The following is a 20,016-nucleotide window of genomic DNA, read 5'->3' as shown; positions in this document are numbered from 1 at the left end:
AGTTACTAATGTAAACAGCTTCATCAGGTACTTCCTCATGTGCCCTCTCCTATATTTATGGCAAGTTAATACAGGGATTGGCCCTGAACAACTCCCTGGCAAATTACTAAGTACTTCTAAATAATTACGTACTAAAAGCTGGACATTTGCTAATGAGAGTTTGAGTAGCATCAGCAAAGCTTAAGGGATATTTATACCTGTTGAATATTTTAGTTAGACTGCTTTGAATCTCCTTTTTTTAATTGCTCAAGAGTTTAGGGAAGACAGAAATGCATGACAACTTTTTATTTTTGTATCAAGTGCAACATTGCAAGGAACAGATAAAACTCAGTTTACTAGTCCCATAGTATACAGAACTGAAAAACGCATTCTGCCATGCTGCAGGCACTGTGCGTAAGAACCTGGTCAAAATTTCAGTGCAATTGTGACTGGAAGAGCAAAGCAGTGCTATTACTGTTACAACTGTATGTTTCCCAGTGTCATTAATACATTTATGGTAAAGCAGAATGGCTACCACTCCAGTGTATGAGCAATCCCATGAATTAGATTTTACATCTAAAACAGCAAGCAAAGGAATCAATGCTAATCACCTAATGAGGTGAGGTAACAAACCCAGTTTAAAGAATATGTTGAGCGAATTGATCAAAACAGAAGAAATTTTAAGCTGAAAATGCCTGGTTTTATCTAGTATGGAGAATTGGAAATAGGGCAGTAATAGGTGGCCCAAGGATTCTGCTTCCTAGCTTTTGCTCAGTCTTCATCTGTAGCACTGCAGAGACCTTCAGCCAAGAAGTTTTTCCTCAAGCTACTAGCAAGTGTAACTGACCACCATCTATACCTTTCTAGCTGTTAGTTCTGGAGCAAGTCCTTGCATCACCACTGTTTGAGACAGGCACTTCTACTGAAGGTAGGTGTCAAGTTTCTTCTTGATGTTGTCAAAGGAATCCACTCCCATATAGTCAGCTTGGCCCTGTTCCCACCGTTCCTTGCGTTCTTCTGAAGATTCAGTTGGTAATAGTGGTGATACTGATACGTGGGACACTGCCTCTGTAACTTCTGCCTAAAAGGAAAGGTAGAGTAAAAATATAGAAATACTTTGTACAGCTAAAGCAATCAACAGGTCATAGAATGGGACAACAAAGTTGATGTTATCATGCGCAGTAGCAAGCATTGCCAATGTGCAGGGATTGTGCAGCTTTCCTAGCAAAATAACAAAGCAGAGTTACAGAAGTTAGCAAGGGAAAAAAAAGAAAAAAGTAAAATTTAAGTTCTTCATACCTCTCTACAGAAGCCACAAGAGAAAGCCAGAGTATAGACCAAGCCCGATAGCTGCAAATAGTTTGTTAGAAAGATGCAAGATTACCAAGAGAAGCACATCTGAAGAGGTCAATAACTTTGGTCTTAGAAAGGCTGAGAACTTAAACTGGTCCATGTACTAAGCTAAGACTAAGAAGTCTGCAGTCAGATGCAGGCTGCTAAACTCTATGAATGAGAACTAGAGTTAGAAGCATTACTTTGGTTGTCCTAGGCATATCTAAATGTGATTCACCATGCAAGATCTGTATGTATATATTTGCATGCTGAACTGGGGTTCTTCTGCTTGAGAACCTTATTAGCTGCAACACATTAAGACTTAGACCCTTCTCTGTACAAATTAAAGAAGTTACTACATCAAAGAAGTTACTACAGTGTAAGAGCTGGTGCTACATTAACTATGTACATAGTTTGGTTTAGGTAAGCATACCATCATGTCCAAGACCTGTCTAGCATGCTTCTCTTTTGTAGTATTATTTATTCCAAGCTTAAAAGGACAAAACTAAAATACCCTTTATCCCACGAACTAAACTGCACCCATGCTTTGAGATGGACAGAGGGAAGGGAAATTGATGCAATGGTAAATAACCTGTCATCCATACTTAGGTATGGATGTACAAGATTATTAGAGCACGTACCATATTTACCCCTGTAGTAATTTCTTTAACAATTCCATGCTGTTCTAGTAATGGTAAAACATCAGCTATGTAGGTATCCCACCACATGTTGAGGAATTCTGGGTGAACTATTTTAGGGTCATCCATGTTGCCCTTTATGCTTTTTGTTCTGGAGTCATACGTATAGTTCCATGGCTTTGTGCTTCCCAGGAAATGCACCACCTTAGTATTTGCACCAAACCTGTTGGGCGGAAAAATTTTACAAGTCAATTTGTACATGTCTCTAGAAAACAAGTTTTGACAGGCAGACATAACTTTTTTTTAACCTGTTATTTCCGTATTTGTCCAGAAAACAGAAATATTAATATATTTAGGAGGCTAAATGCTAAATGATCAAACTTCCAATGCCTATTGGGACTGAAAGCATTGCGATACAATGGGAAAAATGCAAGCTGAATTCTACATTACACTAGTCAGAATACAGCCAAAACTTAGTGGCCTGGGCTATTTAAATACTTACAGACAACTCAAGTCTTTAGGGTGATGTCCATAGCTCAGGGGAGAGCAGTCTCAAGCAGCCGTTGCAATCAGAACTGGTTTTAAAAGTGAAAAATATTCTACTCCAAAATCAGCAAGCCAGAGAGTTAAGCATTACAAGTACTGTGTGGAGAAAGGTCAGTCTTAAGAGTTACCCTTTCAGTTTACAGCCCTGTAGAAATGGATCATTGGATGCAAGGAGACCATGTCCCTGCAAAATAATAACTTTGTATAACCAAGGCATTTCAGAAGACTCCTGATCTCGTGTAGCACGGTCTTGCTAGACAGCCCTTACTTCCTAAATAACCTTAGGGCAACCATGCGTGGGTTTGATAGTGGATTGTTTTCATTTCTTTTTGAAACCATTTAAACTCTATTTTCAATATGGACTTCTAGCTTTTTTCCCAGCTGTAATCAGTATGTTCTTCTGTATTAAAAGTAAAGATGAGATGCACCTCTTCTCAAGTAAGGAACTTAACACTGAAAGAGCCAACATTCATGTCACTCTCCTACAGTTCTAGAGCTGGGTTTTAGCTTGATTCAGTTTTGTGAACAAGCAATACTACTCTGTCTGCTAACAGTCTCACCTATCTCAATCTCACCTAATTCAGTTTGTATCACATTAGGCTTTCTTGTCAACATAATATGACTGAAATAGAGAGTAACAGCAAGTAGTTTACATAATGTTTTATTAAGCAGATGCTGGTCATTTTGACCAGGACTTGGGTGTTAAAGAGTTTTGTGTATGGAGACAATACACGTGTGTTTCAAAAGCCATAGAATATTCAAACCAAGTATGCATTTGAATGGGGTTGTAGGTTTCATACTATTTTAAGGTCCTTGACTATATTTCAATGTTCATGTTCAATGTTTTCAATACAACTGATCTTATTGCAGAATGAAGACTTATGTGTGCGTGAAAGGCCAAGTATTTGCTTTGACTGCATGAAAAAAAGTGGCTTCAAGAGGTCAGTTACTGGGCTTTAACTTTAAACCCCAAATGTCAAGATTTAGCATAAGGGGATTACCTTAGTTTTATTAGCTGTCAGTACTAAACATGAGTTTTCTTCATCTTAGGCTGCTGCTGTTCTAAGGAAATTTATTGTTCAAAAATCAAGGGAAGTTAAGCTAGAGAATAGAATGCATAAGAAGTAGCATATGACACTTGTTGCAAATGGAGAAGTATACTCTTGGTATCCTGTCCAATTACAGTCAGAACAACAGATGCCAAGCTTCTACAATGTTTTCAATATCTGCTTTCTAGATATTTTCTGGACCTGCAATACTTTATTTTGGCATTTAAGCTCAACTGTTAGGAAGCTTTATGTCCACACTGACCTCAGCAACTAATCTGTCTTTCCACATCTCCCAGAAAAGTCCTTCATCAATGTTTTGAAGTTAGAGAGCATTTGTCATGAATTGGCATTTTCCTTTGGAAAAAGGATTACTGAGACTGCTGTGAAATCTAGTCTCGCTGTACAAAGCTGCAAAAAACTTAGCTATTGCTGTCAGTAGGTTTAAATTTCACTATATTCTAACTGTTGATTATCCGGAGTGTAACTGCTGATCTAACCAAGGGAAGTTGTTCCACCTCTTGAGCAGGGAATGTTACTTACGAGGGCTGCACTTCCAGCATTCTATTTTTGAAGGTCTGATGAATTCAGTTAAGCAACTGATTCAATCAGTTAAAGATAACTTTTGTCAGGAGCTCCCAGATCCAATTAGTGTTCTGTGGCAATAAAGTAATTTGTAAAATTAAGGTCATGTGACTAAGAGCCAGCCATGGAAAGAGGGCATACATTACAATAGATGTTAGTTTATCAAATGCTATCCAGCTACTTAGTCATTCTGAGGCTTGCATATATTTCTTTAAATAAGTGTTCCACTTTTAGCATGACAAGATTCCAAATAGTATTCTGATCACAAGACATAGTTTGATCTTGAGCCAGCAAGCCCTGCTTATGCCAGTTGCTGCTTTAGACACTAGTAACCTGATGTCATTCAGAGATCAGATTGTTTTTATGCACTTGGCAGTTTCCCTCTTCCTTGCCTCCAACTTCTGTAGCTCATAATTTACAAAGAGTTTCTGTGTTTCCCTTCTTCTTCCCCCCCCCCCCCCCCCCCCCCATTTCTCCTGGACTGTTATAACACTTTCAACAACCCTGCCTCTGACATACAGTTTACTCACATGCCACACTGACGCTGCAGGCTAGGGAGGATACAGGCTTTGTCACAGAGGAAACATGCAGTGATATGTGGTTGGCTGTATTATTTGTTCCATCTTGCTGTTAGTTAAGGAACTGACAGATGTCTAGAAAGACTGTTTGGAGAGAATTCTAGCTTGATACAAATCTTTGTTCACCACACTTATTTGAATGGTATAGGTTGATTAGATGAAACTGGAACTACAAGTTGTTAAATACCCTAAGTAACTGGAGTGAAGAAAGGGCAAGTTATCTAAGTGGGAAGGATACCACCAGTGACATGCTGAAGGTCAGCTCAAGTTGATTAAAGACCCTGCTGCCATTGGTTAGAACTGTTCTAGACTGTATCCTGTACTGGAGGAGTGTTTTTTCCTTTTGCAAGTGACCTGTCAAACGTGCTTACTCAACTTCAGTGTTATCACCAGGAATGAGTGGTTTAAGCTACAGATACAGCTGGATTTGACTTTTATCAATTCAACCTTTTTTTTTTTTTTTTAAGAGAAGAAATTATGATGTTTTGAATGGCAGGAACAGTCCACTTCTAGAAAACCTGTGTAAGCTCACATCATGCCTGTTCATTCTGTTACAAGAAATTAGTTTATGTAAACGCTGAAGGTCTCCTCGAAGTTTTCAACTTACGCTTTAAATGCTGGAAGGTAGGAATATACAGAAGTGCTGCTCAAATTATAAATAAACGGTAGATGTTTGCTCATGTCTGTTGTTGCCCAGCTGCTGAAGAAGGTGTTTAATAACCCCTGATCTGCACCTAAAAGAGAAAGCATTAATAGGCTACGAGCATCAGACAGCTGTTTGAGGATCTTTTTCAGTCACTTTACTAAGTAAGAGTTGGTAATGCAGTTATCATGTCCTGTAGAAGTCTGGCACAGAGCACTGCAGTTCTATTTGTGAACAACCCTGTAAACCTTGCAGCCTTTGAATATTCAAAAAATGCAGAGAATGAAATAATTTATATGGGGTTACTTTTGTTAAAAGATAGGAAGCTGCTCACAAACTCTGCCATTCAGTTTCTTTTGCAGCTTAAGTTCAATCTGTATAATGCAGCAAAAATACCCCACAATAAAACAGTACAACTGAGCACTGCTCAGCTGTAAGATCAAATGGCAACAATTAGTTTTATTACTTATGCTTACAAATGCATGACCAACAATCTCACTGACAAAGTTAGGGTATCAGTTGCCTGTTAGACGTGCAGTCCCAAACGCATCTACCTTCCCACTGAGTTGATAAGTAAAGCACATGTAGTCTCATTGACGATTCTAGTAAAACTCCATCAAATTCCTTAACAGATAATAGGTGTTCCTAATGCTATACTAAAAAGCTTCTGACTAACCACTAAATGAGGATAACAATCTGTGTTCAGAAGGATCATGTCATAGTTTGCAAGTAGAGGTTGTTACAAGGTTAAATGAATCTGAAGTTGTTTGGTATCTGAGTAGTAGATTAGCTAAAAAAATAAATATAGCCTTCAGGCCAGAGTAGACTAGTTTATAAGCAGCAACTGAGAAGTAAAAATCTATTTATCTATATCCATTCATTCTTTATCGATTAGTCTTTAAATGGCAATAATCCCTTTTATCAAGGAGCTTGAAGGGAGTCCTCTGACTTTCACTTGCTGTGTTCTTTCACCTATCACTGCATTCACAAGTAGCATTACTTGAGGGGTAGGTAAATGGATAGCTTAGTTTGTAGACAACGTTTCATTTTAATCTTTCATTTTCTTAAGCACTCAGACTCTGCTGACTCACAAAAAGGCTTTTAGTGGCCTATGATTCAATGTAGGGCAGTATTAAGGTTTATACCTTCAGTACTGTTTGAGCAGAATTTGCTTTTTGCAGCTGAAATATCTAGACGCTGGGCATAAACTTAGATGTACAGACAGTACACTGACAAATATAAATTCTAGGTATCCTGTTACAGCTGTCAGCATACATGCAGATTGCAGAGTGAGAAACAGCCTGGAGACTCAGTCCAGCAATTTCAAACCTCTGACTTGCCTCTCAATCCATAAAGGAAGGAAAGCACTTTTGAAAAACTTGTATCCATCATAAAAGAACTGAAGGGGCAGCAACAGTGTATTTAACTTACTCTACAGGAGTTTTTCTCGCTCGGATTGTTTAACATGCTTGGCCTTTTGTCAGATTGCATGCATTTGTGCCAAAGCAGACAATGAAAGGAGCATCTAGCCTGTCCTAATTGAGACTTCAACAGGTATTGTTATGTAAACAGGATCTCACACATAAGGTGAAAAATCAGGCAGAACTTACATTAACAACATATTTACAGATACATATCAAGGTACAATACAGCAAGACTGAAAAAGCAACTATTTTGGATCTGAGGCTAAAGAGCAAGAGGATTGTCTGAGCAATAGCAACATTCTTAAGGTAGCAGTACTACCAAATTTCTTCTAATACAAAACTTTTCTTTCGTATCCACTACTTTTAGATGGTATCTAGAGTAGTTGCATGACATATTCTTTATTATCTGCAAAGGTGAAGTTTAGACAGACAAAGTAGATGTCTACATAAGTAGCCATCATTCTGCCATTTCTGGACAACAGTACTACACCGGAGGCAGCTGTCTGCTGTTACATACAAGAAGTATTCTGGAAGGTCTTCTATTCCCTAGTTACTCCTACTGTGGACAAGGTACTTGCAACTTGACTTCAACTACACATAGTTTCGTAGGTTGTTAAGTTTGCATCCTTGTGTCCCATTAAAAGCAGTGACCCTTCACACGTTTCTCTTAAGTTTTCTAGGCCCTTTTATTACACTCCAGATCAATTTAATTTTCAATTAACTTTCTCCCTACCAAGTTCCTGGGCTCAGCACTAGCTTATACAGATGGTCTAGGTCTCCATGGCATCATTACTCAGATCAGATCAGTGCTACCATTTACTAAAAACTAGGCAGATTTTGAAGCTGAAGTACAAATTACAGTTCTAGAAATTTGATAACTAAACAATTAGCCCACTATTTTTGCTGTTAAGTGCTGCAACAATTGCTTTGCGTTTAGGACAGAGGAAGTTTCACCATTGCATGGCTTTAACATTCAAGTCAAAGCATATTGCAAAAACAGTTTTATTTGTTTGGGGGTTTTTTGATTGGTGTCTTTTGAAGGGGTTGGGAGTTTTTTTGGGGGGGTAGGAAGAGGGTGTTTGGTTGGTTTTGGGGGGATTTTGTTTGTTTGTTTTAATGCAACAATTCAGAATTATGCTATAGATTTTGCCATATCTGGTGATCAATTTGCACCTTTGACTTTCATTATATGGCAGTGTTCATTTTCATTGGGTAGCATTGAGCATGCAACTGTAACCAATGTTCTTTAGAAGGCCACACACGTGTCCCTACAGTAACAAGGATTATTCTACAGATCAGGAGTGGCATCTGAATATTTTACTGTTCACAAAGTATTGAGAGGTAAGTCAACAGGCTAGCTCATTACTTTTTATCTGAGAGTTTCATATTATAGTCTTATTTACATAGTTTTCTGTATTTTTTTTCAGTTAGACTTTGTTTTCTACCACAGTAGTAACATAGTGAAATTAAGTGACAGGAGACAGTGATACTCAGAAGCCTTTAACTATAGCCATCTCCAAGGGACAGATGCTTTTACTGCAACAGTAACAGATTTAGTAGACTTACAAGACAGCACGACTTGGCTTCTCAAGCTTAACCCTGGTACAGTGGCAGATCCCAAGTAACCTATAGTGGGAAGCAGCCAAGGCTACTACATGCACTTGATATTGGGAAAGAGACAGTCAACACCCTATAAAGACAGGAAGCCATCACATAGCATATGAAGAGATAGCTGTATCTTCAAATTTTTGATTCTCTGAAGCTGTGCTCAAGGTGACCAGTACTAATTTTTCTATAGCAGCCTGAGTTAGTATAGAACATCCAAGCCTTGAGTGTTAAGAATGTCTGAAGCATAGTACTGGAGTTTCATTTCTTGTTATATGATTCTACACCTGTAAGTCTGGAGGCCAAACTTACTTTTTATTTCATTAAGCCTGAAAAAAGTAATTTTACTACATATTATAATGATAGCTTCTATTTCTGAGAAGGATACAATTTTTGCACAGCTACATTGAGAATTCTATCATACAGAGTCCCCATGAGATATATGTAGTTACTGAGCCATCCCAAGTACTGTCACCATTTTGGTCTAACTTACACTGAAACACAAATTAATACATACCATCAAAGCTGCCTTTCTCTGTGGCAAACTGTAACAGCTGCCTGTATGTTTCAGTGGAAGGTCGGTAAACAAAAACTCCTGAATTAAAACAGTCAGGCCAGCCTGGATCTGGTGCTGCAGATAGCTCTTCTCTCTCAAAAAGCTCATCTATATTTGACAAAACCTAATTGTAAAGGAGTTTAAAAAAATGCTTTTAGGTTAGGAATTGTGGTATCATGTTTTCATGGATTTTGGCATCAACACTAAGACATGAAAAAAAGTTCTCCAAGTGTTCATCTTACAGAAGACAGTACTTTACAGAAATAGTCCCCACAGACTTCATAACAGTTAATTTAGTTTAAAAGGCACACACATTCTTATTGTTACTAGTCCATTTTATAGCCCTATTCTAAAAAAAAAAAAAAAAAAACCCACAAAAAAATCCAACAGCCCTGATACTAGGTCTTCGAGAGGTACCATGAGACACAGCCACTTACCATTGTGTCTGCATCCATGAAAACACATTTTGAAAACTGTGTCAGTTCCCAGCAGTGAAGCTTTGTAAGTGTGATGCCCAACTCAGGTCTTTTCATTAACGCCAAGTGTGCTGAATCCCCACTGTCCAAGACATTTACCAATATGACTTCATCAAAGACTTTTTCCAGCACTCTCCTGGGGAAGAGTCAATTGGCAAGATTTAGTTCTAGTGTTACTCCAACAGCAGACCACATGACAGATTCCATAAAGAGAGTGGAATAACAGGAGACCAGGAAACATTTCTTGTTGAAAAGTAGTAAGAGCTGATTGCATATTTTGGAACACACAAGTACACCTGTCTGCTGTAAAGTTTGTCATGTGCACATTTGGGAAACAAAGAAGTCTTTTGGGGTTTGCTTTCTTCCTACACAGAGTTTTAGTTGGGATTGCTATCAAGTCCAGTAAGTCATACACTAAGCTTTTTTTTTCATCCAGACTCCGATTTCTGGCAACTAACAGCCTACTCTGAGTAGACAATTAAGAAATGCGAAGCTGTTGGACTAGCTTGAACAGGACAGTATCTGAATCCAAAACAGCTGAGACACAATTTTATGCAATACTTACACTGTTCGGGGTTTGTGACGTCTAGGACATTTGAGACGTCTGACTAGACCTAGTTGCTAAAGCTTTCTTTATCCCATAAGGTCTTTTCAAGACTGACTTAGTCATGGCTGTGGGTACAAAATGTTTTGAACCAGTATCATATTCACTAAAGAGTGACAAACTTACAGGCAGTGTAGTAAAATTTTGTGGCAGATATCCAACCTTTGCTTAATCATCAATAGAGCATTATCATTATTTCAAGAGATTAAGGTGTTCATGCTGCTTAAAACAGGAAACATCAGTAAAGTCTTACTGTTCTACAGCATATCTTGAATGCTCAGCAATTGCCAGTACAATTTAAGCCACAGAGCTTGTAAATGAGTTTTGGAACTCTGCCTTGCAAAGCAGTCTTTATATTGACAGTTGGTGGGTCAGTGCTTCTGAACTTCAGGCATACTTTGTTAGTGGAGACAGGGTGAGAAATGCAAGTTCCAATTACACCATTAGGTACATAGGTATCACTGGTCTAAGGGCATAGTACTAGGTGGCTTTCACTAGCACATAGGTACATTTAAGGTTCATCTTAGAAGAGCACACTCACCTAGTAGGCTGAAACGGATATTCCTATATGCAACATTTTAATAAGTGATACAACTGTTTAGCTGCCAGGAGACTCCAGAAAAAGTCACTGCATTTTTTTATTGAGTCACCTCTCTATTGTGTCTATATATTGATAACTCTTTTCAGAATTACTTCCCCATGCAGAGAATCCTGACCTATCATCTGTAGCTCCCCATAGTTATCAACTCTTTTGTTGGTTTTTTTTTTTACCCTCTTACATGTGGAAAGAATCCAGTCCACTCCATAGTGAGACTATTCTAAGGAGGCTGTAGGAAGCAGTTGCCTCTTAATTTCATTTGATGTACTGTGGTGACCTTGTTAGATGCCTCTGTTCAGCTGCTGATTTGACATACTTGGTGCTACTTCAGTTCTGCTCGCTTCTCCCATGATAAAATTTGAAGTGTCTGCTAGATTTCAATAGAGCTTGTGTTATATTATGTCAATTGGGAATACTTCTGCAAAACAAATAAATACCAATTTGCTGCCCCCACCTCCACATGCATACACATAGTACTAACAAATGCACAGGGAATATCACATTGTTGGACAATTTTAAGCAGGACTACAAAAGAGCAAAGATCCATCAGAAATATCAGTATCAAGCCATGGTTTAGAGCTCTAACTGCAGACTACTTGTTTAACTCATCATAGGGAAGAAAAAAAAAACCACACCAAAACATAAACAGTTTCATGTTTGAAGAACTTACAGAACTTCAGATAGTATAGATAAGGTGAGTTCTGCTGAAATTAGCTATTTAGCTTCCAGAGTTTTAAAAGGTTACTATTAAGGAAGTTAACTTCCATTTTTCAACCTGCACATCAGCAGGAACTGTTGCAGTCCAAAGCATTTAAGTGACCTTACCTCATAAGATCTGACACCTGAGGAGTTATGAGTGCAGTCAGCTTCCTTGTCGTTCTATGCTGTTGCAAGGATGAACCAAGTACCAGTGCTCCTTTCACATAGGAGTCATTTGTGGCTAGAGTCACAAAAGACTGGTCTGGAAGAAATCAACGTGGTCAAGTTAGCACCATCCGCTACTTTATTCTGAGACAGCTACATTAGAAACTGAGTATTGTTAGGTAATCTTGCTGTGAGACCTCTAAGATGTGCCCTTTAATTCTGTGTATAGGGCCTTCCTATGTGACTCAATGAAGCAGATGGCTTGCATAGCTGTATTTGCTATTGGTAACTTGACACATAGCAAAATGCATTAAAATGACCCACAAAATCAAGACTGTTTCAAATTTGCCCACAGGTTAAATAAGTCATGCCAAAAGTAGAGACAGTCCAAAATTCTAAAGAGCTGTACTTGGGCCACTAATATGCTATTATGCAAAAAGTGTTTGGAGTCTGTGGGCTTGCTTTTGGCCTAAAGTTAGTAGGGTTTTTTAGAGTTTCTCTAGGTTCAGCTCTCAGCCCTGAAACTAAAGCAGCATAAAACTTTCAATTCATTTTCAAATGAAAGTAAGCATTGAATTATATCTTAGACAACAGTTTTAAGTTTTGCTAGCTCAGGATTTTGCAGATGAGTTGTTCTGCAACCCATGATTGCAGCTCTGTCACAAGAATGCAAGATTTAAATGGGAAGTAACTAGTAATACAAAAAGCAATTGTTCCTGAACTTGCAGGAACAATTTTTACTTTTTTAGCAAAAAGAGGTACTATAATCTTCTGCTCCAGCTGTATCTTAAATATAGCTTAAGACAGATTGTTTTGCCCTATAGTACTTATTGAAGCCATATTATACAAGAGTTGCCTTCCTCATGCCAGAAGGGGACTCACAAAAGCAAAGTGACTTATAAAAGTTCTTCAGTTCACTGTTAGTAGCCCTCCTTTCAAAGTTACACCACTTCACAAAGCATGCTCTTTTCTACCAATCTATTTTCACTCCATCAACAAAACAGTTTCTTCCTAAGAAATTCAAGAGTCAAATTTATTTTAGCAACTTTGATTTCTTTACAGAAGGTGTTAACTAGGTTAGATGAGAGTGACAGTTCTGGCCACTTAAAGGCTTACTATCAAGCCTAGTAGTAAGATTAAAATACTGACTCCTTTCAGAAAAATTGTTGCTTCACACAACGCCTAAGCTCACAAGGCAACCATCATCAATATCTTTTTAACTTAATTCCTGCTTAATAGTTGATGACAGACAATCATGTACCGTAATTGCCTATAAGCTCTGCAAACCTGGTCTGCAAGATCTATAGACCAGCTACAAAACCTTGTATTTTGCTTAGCAGCAAAACCAACTAGTCCCAAGGGATTTAGATTATAGTGGTCAATCACAAAGATCAAAAAAGCTTCTATAATGCCAGGAATAAAGATATTTTGTTTCAATTCACTTTCAGCTGCCTATTTGTACTAGTTCATATTCAGCAAATCTGCAGAACAACTTTGTTTCTTTGAAAGGGCAAGGATGTAATATTTTAAGTTCTGTAAACATCTTCCTAATAGGACAGGGTTTTTCACTAGGTAATTTGCATGTTACTATTCAATACATGGAAGTCTGACACTATGCTCTCAGACAGCTCACTAAAATTCCATTGTAGATGAAGTGGGATTGTGCCCAATATTCATCTGAGTGTTGTTTGGGTTTGGTTTTTTTTCCCCTAGCAGTGTAGCACTAATTCTTAAAGTGACCTTGCCACTTTAGACAGATCTTTTCTGTACCTGTTAGCAGGTACACTTTTACTCTGTCGCATCTTCTTGAAACTGAATATTCACACACACAAAGGGAAATAAGGTCAATTTAATGATGGAATAAAGGCTAAGAAGCCCCCTACTGCATTCCGTCTCTAGGAGGAAACTTCACAACTGCTTGACAGGAGATGAATATTGCCGACATGGAGACCATCTAGGGCAGCATAATTTTCCAAAGTTTCTACTAAACTATGTTTTATTCTATATCTAAAGTGTCTATTGCATCTATTCTATATCATCCTATTTGTGTTCAATATCCTCTATATATCATATCTAAGTGTTCTATTCTATATAATTTGTAAGTACATGAGCCCGTACTACAACTGGGGCAAGACCAGTTGGTGCTTACTATAGAAGTTACATCTGCAAAAGACTAGTCCATTCTACCTAAACATCAAGTATTTCAGCTGTGTGGGTTCTCCCTTCTCATCCTTTTCTCCTTCTCTGTTAACACTTTCTTCACAGAATCTTGTGTTTACACAGCAGCCACTGTTAGGCCTGAAACATAATGAACTCTTGGTGACAGTATGTCCTCAAAACCACGTAGAATGAGAGGCAGTTGTACAGCTTCCTAATTGACTTACCCAGACAAAACCATGCTACTTCAGAGAACTCTTTGGCTGCCCAGATCATAGGCTATAATATTTCTTTGCAAGAGTTTTTGTGCTAGCCCTTACACACCCACAAACATCCTGGAAGTCTGAGCTAGAAGCGATCTTTCATTTGATGGCGTGCAGGACGTTACTGGAGTGCTTGCCCCAGATCATTTAAAAATTCCCCTGGAAGATTTATCCTAGGCATAGCCAGAGTTCACAGGTGCTTGCCTTTTCTCCTGTTCTCTGAGTTAGGTGCTAGTATATCTGATTTTTTTTGAGCACAGGATTCCTAGAGAGACAGGAGCATCTTATCAAGACATGCATCGGAGGGCAGACTTCCTGCAGGCTTCCAGACCTGAAAATGAAACCGACTCTGCTGACAACTTCAGGTGAAAAACGGGGGAAAAAAGAAAAAAGAAAAAAAAGAAAGAAAACCCACAAAAACAAAACAAAAAAAACCCCCCAAAAACCCAAAACCCCCCCCAAAAAAAAAAAAAAACCAAAAACAAAACAACAAAACAACAAACCACAACAAAAAAACGGAAGAAAGAAATGACACGTACGTGGAGTGGAAAGCCGTAAGGACCTACTCACTGCAAAGTATCAAAATCACAGAAATCACAAGCTCTCTGCGGCGTTTCAGGAGAGGGCTGGGTTTTCCCCGGTGAGCAGCTGTACCCCTACAGCGGCCTCTCCGGCCCATGCCGCTCCCCGCCACGCCGGCGACATCGCTCCCGTTAGGGGACGGAGCCCGGGTCAGAGCACCGAGCTGGCGCGGAAAGAGCCAGTACCGTACGCGTTCTCTCAAACCGCACAGCGGTGCCCGGCGGGACGGCTCCGAACCCCCCGCGAGCAGCCCCTGCTCCCGCCAGTCGAAGCCAGCTCGCCGCCGGGACGGCTGCCTAGAAACAGGCGCGGGCGCGGCGATCCCGCGGCCGGGAGCTCGGACCGCGGCCCTCGCGGAGGGCGGCGCGAGCCGGGCGGGCGCACACTGACCTGCCATGGTGCCCGAACGTAGCTCGGTGCGGGAGACGCGACAGCCGCCGTCGGGGCCGCGCCGAGGCCGCCCCTTATATAGGGGCGGGGCCAGCAGCGGCTCGTCCGTGGCGGCCGGAGGAGGCCCCTCCCCGAGGAATCCCCGCGGCGCCGCGGGCGGAGCCCCCGCCATGGCCTCCCGCGGCGGCGGCACGTCACCCCCCTCCTTCCGGGGCCGGCATCGCGCCCTCTCCGGGAGGCTTCGACCCCCGCGCCCGGCCGCGGCTGTGCCCCTCGGGTAAAGCGCAGCTTGAAAATGCTTAAAGTGCCCCACTGCGCCAGTAGAGGGTAGGACCGTGTCAGGGTGCTGTGGGTCAGGCTGGGAGCGGCGGTGGTACACTGGAGGAGCGTTGCTGCTGTGGCCGCTAAGCCCTGCGGGAAGAAGGACTGAAACTACTGGGAAGAGCCTGGGCCCGTCCTCTTGGCACTCTCCTGCAGGCGTTAGTACAGGTGTATGGGATCCGCCGAGCTGCCTCTTCTCCAAGGCTCAACGGTCCCAGCTCTCTGAGCCATTCCTCCTAGGAGAGATGCTTTCTTGTCCCTTCATCATCCTCATGGCCCTTTGTTGCCCTCTCTCCAGTGTGTTCATGTCTTCCACACTGGGGAGCCCAGAACTCAGCACAGCCCTGCAGGTGTGGCCTCAGCAGCGCTGAGCAGAGGGCAGGGGTCCCCTCCCTCCATCTGCCTCGTGCAGCCCAGGATAGCATTCACCTTTTCAGCAAGGGCACATTTTTGGCTTGTGTTTAATTTCGTGTCCCCCAGGAGGCCCAGATCCTTTCCTGTGATCCGTTACCTTCCTCAAGACAATGAAATAAAACCGCTTTTTGGTCACAATAAATGGAGGGAAGACCGTTAGGAAGGGGATTTCTTTCTGACTTGAACTGGCAAATGAGCCATGAACGGATTTAAAAAATAAAACTCAAATGCAAGCTCATGAACAAAGAGTAGTCCAACTCCTAACTTCCCCGGTATGGGAGATCATTTTTGAGCTGAGACAATTTTTGTAGACCTATTTCGAAATCAAAATACTCACTTCTAAAAATACCAAAATCAAGAAAGTGTTCCTTGACCAACCACAGAATTACAACCCCAAACCAAAATATGCATTTAGAGCATACCATTAATTTCCAATTCATGCATTAGCATCATATGTATAAAAGCATGTGAATCAGAATTGAAGGCAATGCTGGTAATGTTGTACGTATATAGGGATTACTTTTTTTTTTTTTTTTTAATGCAACCCTTTTTTCAGGTATCTGTGGCTTTGACAAACTTTCCCTATGATGGTATTAGGCATGGTTTGTGTCTGTCTCAGATGAAAGTTTTGAGAAGTTTTTAGCCAGCACATTTCAGCTGTGTCTAGCTTGTTGCTTTGCCAAGTTTTTGAAGAGAAAACAATAGCATAGCCACTGTTGATGACTGCCCTTCCCCCTTCCCTTGCTTCCTTTGTGTTATGTTAGAGTGGAGCAAAAGAGTATAATTCCTTCTGGTTTCTACATTAAACAATCAGAAAAAAAAAAATCCCTAGGATTGCCAGTGTTCAGCTTGATAGTGTGACAGAGAAGTGCAGCATCCACCCCTATGCTAATACTTGTTTGCACATGCACTTTTGTGATTTTTCCAATGTTCATGGTTGAACAGGCTGTAAATTCTATGCTTCCCTTGAGTGACTTGATTGCATGTACATCTGTGCCTTTTTACTGACTGTTTATACTTCTTTCTCTATAACCTGAACAGAAAAGTCACAAGAAGAACCTGAGAAACAGGTATCTCATTGGCTTCCAGTACAAATGTAAGAAAATATCATGAGGATAGATGGAAAAAAGCTCACAGAAAATAGAAGAATGCTCAGGAAAAGCTCTTCTGAGATGATAACTAGGATAGGAATGCATCTACGCCTAGGTTAGGCTGAGCAAAAAAAACCAGCCAGGCCTCAGTTTATGGAAGGAAATAAATTTAAGAGTAGGTAAAAGATAAATAACATATGAGGATGGGAACTAACCAGGGAAACTGTTACTTGTCAGCACACAATAAGACTTGATAAAAACCTAGTGAGAAGGGAGAAGGAATAGATTTTGCTGGATTAAGAGACAGGATTCAGGAAGAATGTACTAAGTGCTGCATAGCAGCTCATTAAGTGAATACTGGCACACTGAACAAGTGAAAGCCCTATGGAAAACAATCCTGTCATCATGCAATTAAAAAATTCGATCACCGTGCATGTCACAGAAGTCCAATTACCCTTATACATTATAGAATGTCCTATTTTTAATGACTAATAGTGTTATTTTAATAGGAACTTGTTTATAGTGTAATTAAAAAGGCATTTCAAAACACCAAGTACTAAGGAGTAGCTTTGAAATATAGTTAGGATTTACATAGCATTAACAGAAACTGCAATCCCTGTAACAGGACTGTTTAGTGTAAACTTCTAAAGTACATGATTAGCCACTTAGATTGATTACAATTATAATTTTGCAAACATGCACAATTAGTCCAACCATTAAGTTAATAAAACATTGTAGAGACAGTTTCAAAATTAAACATTATTTCTGCCTCTGCAAAATCCAGGGGGAAAAATTTTAAAAAACAACCCAGAAGAATCAATTTGACATATCCAGTCCAAGTTTAAAGTGTTAGAATTCAGTTTTTACAACATCAAAATGGTTATCTGTCTGGTTAGGAAAGAGGCCTCAATGGTGTGAAGTGTGTGGATAGGTGAAAAGAATGTAGCCCAATTCAACACGGTATTGAGAGATTTGATTTCATTTTTGTCCAGCCATCTCTCTCTTGCCCTGAAGTTGTCACAAACTTCCCTGATGACAAAAACTGTTCTGGGTCATGCCCTCCTCTTTTTGAAGCCCTTCTCACTTTGACCTTACTGTGAAGTTAGACTGAGCAGTTATTGAGTACTTACAGTACTCTGCATAAAATTTAAAGTGTGGCACAAATTTGCTACGATTTCAATGTAATGTAACTTTCTCCAATAGGACTGAAAAGGCTTTCACATTTCTATTTGAATAATCAAAATATTATGTTGTCACTCTAACTTATTTCAGCTTTTCACATTCTGCCTTCCCATATTCTCTTTGCCCATCCCAGGGCCAATTATAGTTCTGGCCTTGTTTTCTTAAAAAAAAAAAAAAAAAAAAAATATTCACCTGCTAGATAAATGTGATAGTTTTCTAAAAAGCTAGGCTCTGTAATTTGTTTGGTTCATGTTATTTATGCATTTCAGTGAACAGAGGTTTAGTGGATTGAGGAATTCTTGTAATTTCTTCTAGCTAGCACAATAAAATTAACATTCCTCTAAGCAGGGAAGTGAGTAGATCTCAGCTACTCTTGTATTGTCTTTTGGGTGGATTCTCAGTGATCGGCAATGCAAGCAAGCTACAGTAGAAGCTGTTCTCCTGGTTGAATGATTAACTTGGCATCTATTAAAAAGAAAACTGGTGCATTGGAGCAATAGTAACCTCTCTCACCTCTCTTTACAAGACTGTTAAAAAGTTCTGATGCTGAGAGCTCCCACTGCTTTCCTATGCTTAATGAAAAGGTTAAGTATCACTGAGGAACACCATGTACAACTGATTTATGAGCCTCCTTTCCTTTGGCAAATACGCTAAATAGGGCAGATGTGTGTTGTGTTTTTCTTCTAACTTAACCTCTGCTTTATCTTTGCCTGCTCTCCTTTTCTAGTGATTCTTTTGGGATGGGAGGCCACAAGACCTACTGACCAGGACATGTGGCTGAGAGCAGAAAGCATGGGTTTATTACCAGTTCCACTCGTCATTTGCCATGGTGATAAGTACAGGCAGGACAGCTATGTATTTCTCTTTGTTTGCTCTCTTTACCACTTGACTTGAAACAGTAAACACTCTCTTGCTCTATATTTGTACAGGGAAGTTGAAATCATGTATCCAAATTCTAGCTGTATTCTACCTCAGTAGGAAACAATAACTCTTACAATTTCTTACCTCCACAGACCAGAGTTTTAAACTCTCAAAATAGGAAAATTCTAGTATCTCACCTGAACATGCATGTTCTTCCTTACTACAGGAAGTGCTAAAACTTCTAATACTTAAAAAACTAGCAGATGCTAGAATTCCTGGAGATGCAAAGTTCTCGAGAAATTACATCAGGGATTTGAGAAGAAGCAGTGGCAGTACTTCCACCAAGTTACTCTGACTTACAGCAGTGCTTCTGTTCAAAAATGCTAGATTTTTGTTGAATTTCAAGCTAGTACTTCCTCCAGGCTAGGCCAAGCAATTAACTTAAATTTTTTTTTTAAAAACCAGGGTGATATATTGGGAATGGCATTTATGATTAATATTAAGTGAATACAGTTACTCCCTTTTGAAAAACCTTAGTATCACCAAGTTGAGATGCTTTGACCTCTTCCCTAGGTGAAGTGTAATAACATCAGGACTAGACTAGACCAGACTAGACTAGAATAGAATAGTTCATTTGGAAAGGATCAACACTGATCATCGAGTTCAATTGCCTTACCACTTCAGGGCTGAAACATTGTTAAAGTATATTATTAAGGGCACAATCCAAGTGCCTTTTAACACTGACGTACCTGGGGCATCAACCATCTTTTAGGAAGCTGGTTCCAGTGTTTCACCACTCTCTTAGTAAAGAAATGCTTTCAGATAATGTCTAGTCTGAATCTCCCCTGCAAAAGCTTTGAGCCATTCTCAGGCATTCTGTCCCCAGCTCCCAGGCAGAAGAGCCTAGCACCTTCCCCTCCACACCCCTTCCTCAGGAACCTGCAGGGAGCAACGAAGTTGCTCCTCAGTCTCCTCTTTGAACTAGACAAAGCCAGAGGCTTTGTGTAGGACTAGACTATTACTATAGAGATAATAATGCTCATCAATTATAGTTGTCAAAAACCTACATAAGTATTCCCCATCTCTGAGCATTTAACCATTACTACATTTATTTTTTTACTGAAGTGATCATAGGTCTAATTTTTCAGATTAAATGGGCAGAGAATTTGCAGTTTCTGCTAGCATGAAGCAACAGCAACATTGCTTGGGAGGGGTCATTTTAATTGACGTCAAAGAAATTGTTTCAGCATGACCCCATCAGTTTGGGTAACGCTGGTCTTT

At 39.9% G+C, this 20,016-nt stretch overlaps 1 protein-coding gene across 2 annotated transcripts; it reads right to left on the bottom strand.

Annotated features, from left to right (window-relative positions):
* Positions 1-270: 270 nt before the first annotated feature.
* Positions 271-15,041, bottom strand: GYG1 (glycogenin 1). 2 transcript variants are annotated; one of them, XM_041405654.1, is made up of 8 exons: positions 14,867-15,041; positions 11,436-11,571; positions 9,370-9,544; positions 8,894-9,056; positions 5,312-5,438; positions 1,953-2,172; positions 1,279-1,329; positions 271-1,060 (listed from the first exon to the last, which is right to left on the bottom strand). In XM_041405654.1, exons 1-8 carry the CDS (start codon positions 15,036-15,038, stop codon positions 899-901), a joined length of 1,206 nt encoding a protein of 401 aa, XP_041261588.1. In that variant the 5' UTR covers positions 15,039-15,041; the 3' UTR covers positions 271-898. The 2 variants fall into 2 exon arrangements, with proteins under 2 accessions (XP_041261588.1, XP_041261589.1); XM_041405655.1 differs by lacking the exon at positions 1,279-1,329.
* Between the last annotated feature and the right edge of the window lie 4,975 nt (positions 15,042-20,016).

The sequence above is a fragment of the Onychostruthus taczanowskii genome, unplaced genomic scaffold (genome assembly GCF_017590055.1).
Source record: "Onychostruthus taczanowskii isolate IOZ18803 unplaced genomic scaffold, ASM1759005v1 scaffold24, whole genome shotgun sequence".
In the NCBI taxonomy this organism is placed as follows: domain Eukaryota; kingdom Metazoa; phylum Chordata; class Aves; order Passeriformes; family Passeridae; genus Onychostruthus; species Onychostruthus taczanowskii.
Note: the sequence above shows the minus strand (reverse complement) of the source record. Positions and strands in the feature narration are given on the sequence as shown.